A 12,270-nucleotide genomic window follows, 5' to 3' on the forward strand; every position below is an offset into this window, starting at 1 on the left:
TCACCTTCAATTTTTACCACATGCATGTCACGCGTCTTTGAAACTTACAAAGCAAAACTTTGTTATATTTTTCTTGTTTTTTTGTTGATTGTTGTTGCCTTCAATAAACATTCGCTCTACTCTATATATGTTTATATATGTATCTACTGATGTAGTTAGTTAAAAACAAACATCATCTGTAATGTGTATGTATATGTATGTTTGAAAATTGTTGCACTATAGTGTTTTGGTTTGTTTAGTTTTTTTTTTTTCAAAAGGGAAAGAAAAATTTATAGAGACAGTAAGAGAGCGACAGATAGACAGTCAGACAGACAGAATGGACACTTTGTTCATGAACTACACACACACATAGATTGTACCATACGTACTTAGATGAGGCTGCAAGGTGGTCTGTGACTCACTATGTTGCCAATCGTTACGTTGCTCTTCCCCCCGAGCATTCTCCATTGATCCGGCCAAATAGTTGAGGCAGGTTGGTGCACTTCGTGGAAATTTTGGATGTCTTCTCAGTTCTTGTATCTCGTGTAATGGTAAATCTATACAAAGGGTCCAGATACCACCATGCATGGGTACCAGAAATAGATTATCCCGTCGAAAACGATGATCGGCTAGAAATAGAGAAAGGGGAAAAAGAAGGAAGAGAATGGTAATTTATTAGGTTTCATTGATAGAAATATAGAATGTAGTATGTGTGAAGTAATTGTGCAAAATAACAAATTAAACAATTTCAGGCAATATATGACCCTGAAACTTGGATTATTTTAGAACTAGCGGAGCAATGCACTAACGCATCACAAAAGAGAGTAACCCCATGGGTAACGTAGACTTTGTAAAGATGTGACAAAAATAATCGGGCATGTTCCGGAATTCACGGTGTATCCATTTCACATCACACATGCACTTCACCTGTGAAAGCAATTGATGTTCTGTGTTTCACGTGAAAAGAGCTTTCATATTTCACGAAAGAACTTTGGAAAGCTTTACTACAGCTTTCAAACGTTATCATTTACAATGAAAAACATATCAGTCTGCGTTGGCGCATCAACGAATACACATGCGTGTGTGGGTATATACGCTTTGTTCGTTTGATTGTTTACGAAACAGGGTAAACAAAGAAACGAACTTCTACAAGAGCGCGTACATGTTGAATTTGGTACTTTAAGAAAAATATATTTTTAAATCATATTGTGTTAAGAAAATTAAATATTTTTTTTAAATACTCATAGAAAACACATTAAATTTTAGTCCTAGGCAGTTTTTTGTAGGAATTTGCAATTAGTTTCTTTAAAAAATAAGGATTCACTCAGCTCTCGCCATCAAAATTACAGTGTGAGGAATACACCCCAATTAGGTGTAAAGTGTGTTGCAGAACAGCTTTAGGTGTATTCGATACACGTGAGGTGCAGAGGTGAATGACAGAACATGCCCGAATAAAAATAATTGAACACCTATCGAAAAAGGTACAACACTCCCTCGAAAATCTCAATTTGTATTCCAACGTGGCACACTGGGTCAGTTACTGTCAGAGTGATTTAACCGTTGCCCACAATTTACTTAATCCTGTACTAGTTTTGCATTGCTTCAAGTGGCCTAGCCTACTAGACTTTTGACTTCAAGAGTAAGCTCTCTAACTCTACGTACGACTAAGCTCATCACGCTCATTTGCTAGTCCCGTGGCCTTTTGCTGGTAAATTTGGTCTTATTTCGGGTATTCGCCCAGCAGGTATGTAGCCAGCGGCTGCTGCATTGATAATGTCCCGGAAAGTTCTCTCAGCCAACCGAGGGTCTGATGGAATGGGCAGCTCTCTGAAGCGGTGATTGGTAAAATCTCTGAACCATTGCCTGAATCAGCTTTCCCATGGTTCAGGAAAGTACGGCGTTCAGAGGTTATGAAGTCGAGTGGTCTATTTACGGAGACGATGATAGGAAGGTGGTCTGAGCCAAGGGAAATTAAGGGTTGCCAGGATACGTGATTTATAAGTTCTGGTGCCACAATGCAACGCAATTTCCTCTAATCATCGTAGGAGCTTCTTCAATCACCGTGCAAAACGTGGAGCCATCAATTTGTCCGGCCAGCGCTGTACCCCTCTGGTCATTACCTAGGACGAAATGCCAAAGCTCATGATGGCGATTGAAGTCCCCTAGCACCAGAGGGTTATTGCTCTCTAAAAGCGAACTAATGTCGGGCAATAACGCAGGTCACAGCTATTCATCGGCGGTATGTACAAACCCACCCCCACATTTCATGTACCTCCTCCGCTTCTTGTGCGATCCTTCCGCAAAATGTTATAACCATCACAAGGTTGCATGGCTTTTCGACTCATAAAATCCAAAATTTCGTTGACTTTATTGACCGGAGACCGTTGCAATTGAATTGCAGGAATGGTGCATCATAAAATCCAAAATTTCGTTGACCTTATTGCGGAGACCGTTGCAATTGAATTGCAGGAATGGTGCAATGGCCGTTGAACAACAACTTGTGGCGTTAGATGCTGCGTTTATTGTTGGGGAGGCTACTGGGGCGTTTCGTATTCTGACGACGACAAAGTTGGAGACACACTGTGCCATGTTCGGACGCAGCAAGCATCAACATACATATCGCATACCTAAGGCCAGAGCACCTTCGAAAATTCACCCATTCTCTCCATCCATTATATCGCACCATTGTTAACATGAGGTGTATGCGGATCTGGCAAACGCAACAGATCCATACTGGACCGGAGTTCATCTCTATCTCGACACAGACCAACAGAGCTCGGAGCAGGCAGGCTGTTACTTTGAACGACGTGACATATCTATAGAAGTGGGCGTGTTATTTTAACGGTGTTATTTATAGAGCACCCCGAGAGTGATAGGACAAAGAGTAATGTATAAGAGCTTTCTCAGCCAAGGAGGTACCACCACTATTTACCATGAGCGATGTTGTAGATGTCATTCGAAACGCGTAATCATACAGATCGTCGGGTATAACCGGAATCTCAATGGTAATGCTAAACTGAATGAACCCAGAGTTAAACATTTTACAAGTGTCTTCAATCTATACTTAGACACCCATGTTCTACCAGGAGCCTGGAGAGTTGACAGAAGGTCCAGCTACTGGAACCAGGCAAGTATGGTAGTAGAGGCTAATAGTGCAGGCCTATCTACCTCAAGTCGTCGCTAGCGAAGATTCTATACTCCTTGTTGTTGTTGTAACAGTGTTTGTTATTATGTTTGTATGTTCGTTCCTCTGTACAATCTGGCTCTGGGTCTATCTCCAGTTCCAGGAAAGTGGTTGCTTCGATGGGATGTAACCACAGATCCACTGGAGTTAGATGAGTATGTATGGCTGGGCAGTTGAAAAGGTGTTTCGTGTCGTGCGGGCCCATGTCGCATACTGGGCACATGTTTTGCACGGCACGATCGATTTCCGCCCAATAAAAATTTAGGCGACTGCAATATCCTGAGCGTAGTTGAGCCAAAACTACTCTGGTTTGTCGTGGCAGCTGACGCTCCTCAGCTGCGATAAATGGGGGAAGTACTCCGAGTACTTTATTCACACTATAATTGCTTAAGGCCTTAACAACTGCGTCCGTGTGAATGCTATTCAAACCTGCTTGATATGCTTGTTGATCTAGGGGTTCTCTTCTGTACCGTTGGACCTCTTCTCTAGAGCATGTATATCTTTCCTGATCTGCCTGAATGTGTCGGGCCTACCCACAAGATGGTGATTGGGTTGGTTCACACGGTAACATCCATGCAGGTACTGCGACGAAAGCACCTCATTGTGTTGCTTTGCTGGAAGAATCTTTGTCTCCTCATGTAAATGGTCCACTGAAGATTTGAGGAGGCACCCTGTTGCTGTTCTCAGGGCGGCATTCTGGCAAGTTTGAATCTTTTTCCAATTCGTATCACATAATCTCGGTGACCAGACTGGCGCCGCATAGGTCACCACAGACCGACCTATCGCGTTATATGTGGTCAACAAGGTTTCTTTATCTGCACCCCAAGTGCTGCCGGCTAGGGACTTGAGGACCTTGTTCCTACTTTTCAGTTTGTCGCAGATAGCTGTGGCGTGTGCGCACGACGTGAATGTAGTGTCGAATGTGACCCCTAAGATTTTGGGACAGTTTGTGGTTGGAATTCTGCTACCGTCGACCACGACATTCAATTCTCTTCCAAACTGCGCTGTCCGTGTGGTGAACAGAGTGGCTGTTGATTTTGTGGCGGAAATCTGCATATTCCTCGAATGGAAAAAGGTGGTAAGATCGGTTAAATAGTTGTTCAGTCTCTCACAGATGTCATTAGGATAGGTACCCGACGCCAGGATCGTGCAATCATCCGCATACGTTACGATCTCGATGCCGTATGGAGGGGGGGGGGGGGGGGGGGTAATGCAGGAGAGGTAGAGGTTAAACAGTTCCGGAGATATCATCCCACCTTGGGGACTCCCTGTTTCACTCTAGGGGGTTTGGACTTCTTATTCCTGAATTCCACGTACGACTGGCGTCCACACATATAGTTGACTATCCAACGTTTCAAGCTTGGCCGGAGGGTTGTCTGTTCAATGTCCTCAAACAGCGTGGAGTGCCTGACTGTATCAAAGGCTTTTGCTAAGTCAAGCGCCACCATCACTGTTCTATCGCACGGTCGTCTCTGGTTGAGTTCTTGACAGATATATGTGGTAATGGTGTGCAGCGCTGTTGTCGTACTGTGCTGCTTACGGAATCTATGCTGATGATCGGCTATTTCTGATACTGGGTGTCTTTGCTACGGGCGACAAAAGCGAAATCGGCCTGTACGATTCACTTTTGCTGGCATCCTTGCCGGGCTTCCGTAGTGGGACCACCCTGCCCATTTTCCAGACTTCGGGAACAATGAGGGTGGATAGTGACAAGTTGAGAACTTTAGTGAGATACTCCAATCCCGGCTCATCCAGCTGCTTCAGCATTACCATGGAGATTCCATCAGGGCCCAACGGTTTGGATGATTTAACGTTTCTGATGGCATTGGCAACATCATCCATTGTAAATTGCTGTGGTTCATCCTCGGCAGGAAGAGATCTAATGCGACGTAATACTCTTCTCTTCGCCCTGCCACTCTCGGGGTGCTCGACAAACTGTCGATTGAAATTACTTGCGCACCTCTTCGGGTCAGTCAACGTAACGTCGCCAAACGTAACTGAGGTCCTATCTTCCTTTCTTCCAGGGTTCGAGAGTGACTTAACCGTTGCCCACAATTTACCTATACTGGATTTAACCATTTGTTCCGCTTATGCTCGCCGACCAGCTTGTTAACTTCCAGTGTCAGCTCCCTGACTCTGGGGTCATTGGGGTTGGCACGACGAAGCTCATCAAGCTCATTTGCTAATTCCATCGCCTCTGCTGGAAAGTTTGGTCTTACTTCGGGTGTTCGACCAGCAGGGATATGGCGAGCGGCTGCAGCAGTGATGATATCTCGGAACGTCCTTTCCGCTACCCGAACATCAGAAGGATTGGGTAATTCTCAGAGGTGATGAAGTCGGCTGGTCTGCTAATGGAGACAATTATGGGGAGATGGTCTGATCCAAGGGAAATGACGGGTTGCCAGGTAACGTCATTTGTCAGACCAGGTGACACGATGGTTATGTCTGGCGAACTGTGACACTCTCCTCTAATTCTGGTAGGGCGTCCACATTGACCGTGCAAAACGTAGAGCTATCAATCTGCTCAGCCAGCGTTGTACCTCTCTGGTCGTTTCCGAGGGCCGAATGACACATCTCATGATGCGCATTAAAGTCACCCAGGACCAGACGATTATGACCTTCCAAGAGCGGGCTAATGTCTATAATCTGAGATACAGCTATTTCTCGGCGGGATGTATACGTTCAGCAACTCTATCTCGGCAGTTCCACACCTGACTGCTACCTCCATACATTCCATATACGAGTCATTAGAGACAGGCTCAAGCGAGATAGGTCTGTATTGGACAGACTGGTGCAATAGGAAAGCTAATCCCCCACCTCACTTCTGGTGCGATCTTTCCTTAGCACATTGTTACCATTACAATGCTCTAAGCTGTGGTTGTCGTTCAGCTTGGTTTTTTGCACCACCGCGACCTTGATGTTCTTCCGACTCATGAAATCTACTATTTCCTCGATGTTACCTCGGAGTCCATTGCAATTACATTGCAAAAAGGATGCATTCTCTGGGATTGGGACAACAACGGCTGGCGTTAAAGGCTGTGTGTGTGGTTGCTGTCGAGGGGACTGCGGGGGAGTTTCGTAGTCTGACGACGAGGGAGTTTCGTAATCCGACGACGACTCACTGGGGACTGTGTTCACGCAGCATGCAGCAACATAGTCCCTGTCGTAGTCCCTCACGTGGACAAGTCCAGAGCAACCCCTTAGATGCACCCACTCCTGACACCTATTGCATCTCACATAAGGTTGGATTTGGGTGCGGATGTGACAAACTGAGCACAAATATATTGGTCCTGGGTTTTCCTCTTTCCCGGCACGGACCAAAAGAATTCGGAGCAGGCATTTCGGGATATGCTGCTCCCAACACAGAAAAACGAAACAAATACAAACATATGTACACTGAGGTGGCAGCCGCTTGCCGGAACGATTGTGTTGTTCTGGGTCAGTCCGGTACAAAGAACCCGCTGCCGTGGAATTGTGATGTTTGACAGCATGTTTAAGTCGTCTGCCCAAGCCGCAGCTGTTTGCGACAAGATCAGAAGTTGGAACGAGGTTTTGAAGTCGTTTACCTTCAATAAGGCCAGTATAGTAAAGCAAGGAGTTCCCCAAGTAAGGGTGATGTCTTCGAAACCGTTTAATCGCTAACTTTCCGTCCTCCAGACGGGAAAGAGATCGTATGTATGCGGATGATTGTAGGATCTTGACATCTGGTCCTATCGTCCATGACATATATTTGTGATAGTTTAAATTCTACATAGCTGACTTAGGGCTGTTCTTCCGTCAGAGGAATATGAAAATATCCGTTGTTCACCACCTGGATGGCTGAAATGAGGATGCCCCTGAATATATTGGCCCATGGCTTCAAGGTGTTTCCCAAGGCGAGGTAATATCGCGGAACTGTTTAATCTCTACTTTTCTGAAATGCCGCACTCACTTATTGCACCCCGCACCATTGCAGTTCTTACATCTGAGGAATCCGAAAATATCCGCCGCTAAATCCACTGTCACACTGTTCAATACCTGGACGGCTGAAATGAGGCTCCCCCGTAAACATTTTGGTGGCCTGGTGTCCTGATTCCGACCACTATTGGGTGTAAAGTTTGATAGCATTTTTAAGTTGTCTCGCTATTAGCGAGAAGATTAGAAGCAGAAACAATATTATCAATTCACTGGCCGGCAGCAGTTGGCTTGTGGACAAAGAAACCTTGTTGAGCTCTTATAAATCAATATGGTACTCTGTGGTAAGCAATATGGGGCCAGTGTAGTATGCAAATGTTAGCGCTAAGCAGTGGAAGAATATTCAAACCTGCCTCATAACACCAGTGGACCTTCTTCATGAAGAGACATAGATTTTACCAGTACGTTAACACAATAATATGTTGTCGATGTAGTACCTGCTTGACTGTACTACGATATACGAACGAACATATTTGCGTTGCTACAACAGCAACATCGGACATCGGCCGAGTGTCAATCGTCACGACCAATAATTATAGCCTACATAGAGTCCTAGAAAAGTTCAAACAATAACAAAAGGAAGCTTATAATTATGGGGGTATACCTATGTCGATAAAATTAAATTTTTGCATAATTTTAAAGTAGATATCTACTTGACCTAGCATTAAACTTATTGGAAACAAATTAAAGCCTTCCAAGAACTTGCTTTAACGAACAATAATTTCTTTTCCTTTTAATTTAAACTATAAATTTTAGTTCGTTTCATTTCTCTTTCTTAGCATTCGCAGCACGTGCCTGTTGCTGCTGTACCATGCCCCATGTACGGTGTTGTTGTCTAACATCCTCTTCAACTTGACTTGATACTTCCGCAATAGATAGTGAAAGTAGCGAAAAAGAGCCAAAATCGATTTAATCGCTAGGAAAAGAAAGACAAAAAAACGTCCTCCTCCTCCTTCACAACTTTAACAGTACATTGAAAGTAAAGTTTTTATTCCATGCTCTCGTTGTTGTTGTGTGTGTGACATTGGCGTACTTTAATTTTATTTTGCCAACCAACAACGTGAAGTTCATATCGCGTTATAAGCAATTCCATTTTTCCTCCTCCTTTTAGTTCTTCCCTATGCTACAGTTGTTGGCATGAATTTGAAGGTGAAATATTTTCTTTATTTTTGTTTCCTCCTTTCATTTGTCAGTGATGGGTTTGGCCGACGGGAAAGTCACGTCAGCCCATAAGGTTAAGTTGCTCTAAATGTGAATGAATGAACTTGGTTGGTATTTTTAGAGAGTCAGTCAGTCGTGCCAAGGGAATTTAGAGACAGGTGCGGCATCAAGTAGTATATGATTTTTAGACGTGTGGCGTAGATATCCTACCGGCTTTATATATGGCAATGACGTGGTGTATCTGTATGTGTGTTTGTTTTTTTTTGTATTTGTTATCGCAATAGTTTATGTCTCCAATGAATAAGGTCAAGGTTGTTTTTTTCCTTTGTTGATTAACATATTTGTATGTGTATATGTGTGTGTGAAGAAGTGCATGTGTAGCTATTTAATTCTATATTCTATTCTATATTTGTCTGCATACCTAATTAATGTGGCCAATTTAGAAAAAAAGGGTGGGGGGTTTTTAATGAGAAAATGGGTTGATAAATTACGCATAATTTATAAAATAATGCAATGGATTAGAAAGGAACAGGATAATAGGAGGAGATTACCACGGCCATTGTTGCATGTGAACTCAAGCTCAGATCACCTTCCTACTCTTAAAATCTGGCCCACTCGGAGGGGGGCCAGGGGCCGTCACCTCAACAATTATGTGTTTGTATATTTTTTACCATGGGAGCGGCTATATATTCTGGAATGCCTGCTCCGACCCCTTATGGTTCGTGTCGGGATAGAGAAGAATCTAGGTCAAAGGATATGTTTCGTGTGCCAGATCCGCACTCACCATATGTCAACATTGTTGATATATAATAATGTGTGTATGCAATGGGTACCCCTCAGTAATGTTGGCGCATATCTTGAGTATTTCAGCCATGTAAAACTTTATGAGTCGAAAGAACAGCATGGTCATAGGGATCCAGGAAACAAAGCTAACCGCCAACTGTAGCTTGCGACGTTGCTATGGTTACAACATTTTGCGAAAGAATCATACAAGAAGCGGAGGAGGACTCGCCATACATGGAATACGTATTTAGGGTAAAGTAAAGTGTGGTACTGCTAAATTAGAGTTGCTTAATGTGTACATAGCGCCGATGAATAGATGTGCCTTGCGTTATATGCCCGACATTAGTTCGCTTTTGGAAGACAATAACCGTCTGGCGCTAGGGGACTTCAATGCTCACCAAAAGAGTAGAGGAATACATCGCTAGCCGAGCAAATTTATTGAACGAAGACGCTTCTACGAGAATTAGAGTAGATTGCCACAGCTCGCCAGATATCACCATTGTGGCACCCGGTTTGATAATGAGGTGTCCTGGCTACCCTTGTGTTATATGTGCTCAACAAGGTTTCTTTATCCGCATCCCAAGAGTTGTGATAGCTGTGGCATGCCCGGACAAAGTGAACATGAAAAAGGTGGTAAGATCAGTTAAATAGGGGTTCAGCCTTTCAGCCAAATGACATCAGGGTAGGTACCTGACGCCAAGATCGTACCCTCATACGCATACGTTACGATCTCAATCTCAATGTCGTCTGGAGGGTTTGGAATACAAGAGAGGTAGAGGTTAAACACTTCAGGAAAAATCACCCCACCTTGGGAAACTCCCTGTTACAATCTACAGGGCTTAAGGCCTGGGTACATAAGCTGCCTTGCCTACTTACCTTGCTTCTGATGAAAGAATAAAAAAGAAAAGGGCAACCCAGTTCGAAATTTGCTCAGCCTTCTTTATTCTTTTATTTTTATTATGTCATATATGAAGCAAGAAAGCAAGGCAATCAGGCAAGGCGGCTTATAGACCCAGGCCTTTAAGGCCTGCGTACATAAGCTGCTCTGCCTGATTGCCTTGCTTTCCTGCTTCATTTTTGACATAATAAAAATAAAAGAATAAAGAAGGCCGAGGAAATTTCGAACTGGGTTGCCCTTTTCTTTTTTATTCTTTTATCAGAAGTAAGCAAGGTAAGCAGGCAAGGCAGCTTATGTACGCAGGTCTTTAGACTTGTTGTTCCTGAATTCCACGTACTACTGGCGTTCATACATATCCAACATTTCAAATTTGGCGGATAGTCTGCGCAATGTCCTCAAATAGCGAGGAGTTCTTGACAGTATTAAAAGGTTTCGATAAGTCGAGCGCCACCATCACTGTTCTATAGCACGGCTTGCTCTAGCTGATTCCTCGACTAATGTCTGTGGAGATGGCGTGCAGCGTTGTTGTCGCGCTGTCCTTTTTACAGAAACCATGCTGATGATTGGCAACTGGATACCTATTTTGACGCTATGGAGGACTTGGTACATAAGCTGCCTCGCCTGCTTACCTTGCTTGCTTCTGATAAAAGAATAAAAAAGAAAAGGTCAACCCAGTTCGAAATTTGCTCGGCCTTATTTATCCTTTTATTTTTATTATGTCAGAAATGAAGCAGGAACGCAAGGCTAGAAATGAACTCAGGCCTTTAAGCAGACAAGCAAGGCAAGTTACATAAGCTGCCTCGCCTGGAATTGGTTCGGCCTTCTTTATTCTTTTATTTTTATTGTGTCAAAAACTGAAGCAAGGCAAGAAAGCCAGACGATGATGATGCTGCTTGCCTTGCTTCTTGCTTCATTTCTGACATAATAAAAATAAAAGAATAAAGGAGACCGAGCAAATTTCGAACTGGGTTGCCCTCTTCGTTTTTATTCTTTTATCAGAAGCAAGCAAGGCAAGCTGGCAAGGCAGCTTATGTAACTTGCCTTGCTTGTCTGCTTCATTTCTGACATAACAAAAATAAATGAATAAAGAAGAAAAGGGAAGGGAAACTCAGGCCTTAAGGGCTGCGTACATAAGCTGGCTCGCCTGCATACCTTGCTTGCTTCTAATACAAGAATGTATTATCAGAAGTAAGCAAGGTAAGCAGGCAAGGCAGCTTATGTACGCAGGCCTTAAGGGCCTCAAAGGTCCTTGCTACGGGCGACAAAAGCAAAATCGGCCTGTACTATTCACCTTTCCAGGCATCCTTGCCTGACTTCAGTAGCGGGAACTCTCTGCCCATTTTCCGGACTTCGGGAACGATGTGGATGGCTAGCGACAGGTTGAGAGCTTTGTTGCGCTACTCGACTGCCACCTTATCCAACTAGTTAAACATTACCATGGAGATTCCATCAGGCCCCAAACGCTTTGGTTGATTTAGCGTTTCTGATGACACTCGCAACATCATCCATTGCGTTCATCTCCGGCAGGAAGAGATCTAATGCGACGTAGTACTATTATCTTCGCCCTGTCACACCCAGGGTGCCCGACAAACTGTCGAAGTCCTTTCCTATTGCATCATAAACACAACTCTTTATTAATAAATAAGCGAGAGCAGCCCTTTAAATAAAATATTTAAAATTAAAGGTAAGTTTGTTGGTATGTTCCAGGACCTGCAAGAAGCTACTATTTTTTACTACGATAACATTTTTTCTTTTATGTAATCGGAAAAAATAGTAGATTCTTGCAGTACTGGAACAGACCATGTGTTAATGTATTTATTTATTGCTCTGTTCCAGAACCTGCAAGAAGCTACCATTTTTTACTACGATAACATTTTTTTCTTTATGTTATCGGAAAAAATAGTAAAAATTGGTAGATTCTTGAAATTCTGGAACAGACCATATGTGTATGATGTGTATAATACCAAAATTCTGACCAAGTTGGCAGATATTTCAGATATTTTACTAATCCGCGCTTCAGAGAGCTCCCCATACCCTCAGATCCTCGGGTAGCTGAAAGGATTTTCCGGGACATCATCCTTGTTGCATCAGCTCACTACATACCTGTTGGTCGATTACTCGAAATTAGACCAATTTTCCCAGCAGAGGTGACGGTGCTAGCAAATGAGCGTGGAGAACTTCGTCATATGAACCCTAAATATCCAAACAAACAAACCACCAGAAATTATAACCTCCGACCATCGTACTTTTCTGAACCATACAAAAACAGATTGGCGAGGTTTTAGGTAATTTACAAATCTCCTCTTCAGAG

The 12,270-nt window shown here is 43.4% G+C and overlaps 1 protein-coding gene across 24 annotated transcripts in view; it reads right to left on the reverse strand.

The window, feature by feature from the left end:
* The window catches only part of LOC141394267 (uncharacterized), a 187,728-nt gene that overhangs the window by 19,004 nt on the left and 156,454 nt on the right, over window positions 1–12,270 (reverse strand). For 20 of the 24 annotated variants that reach the window (XM_073968423.1, XM_073968500.1, XM_073968553.1 and 17 more), the window contains one exon: window positions 369–608. In XM_073968423.1, the coding sequence (XP_073824524.1) occupies window positions 369–608 (240 nt within the window). The remainder of the gene's footprint in view (window positions 1–368; window positions 609–12,270) is intronic. The other 4 variants (XM_073968589.1, XM_073968577.1, XM_073968461.1 and 1 more) reach the window with 1 other exon arrangement.

This window comes from Musca autumnalis, unplaced genomic scaffold (genome assembly GCF_047663935.1).
Source record: "Musca autumnalis isolate F117 unplaced genomic scaffold, ASM4766393v1 scaffold_1, whole genome shotgun sequence".
NCBI classification, from domain to species: Eukaryota; Metazoa; Arthropoda; class Insecta; order Diptera; family Muscidae; genus Musca; species Musca autumnalis.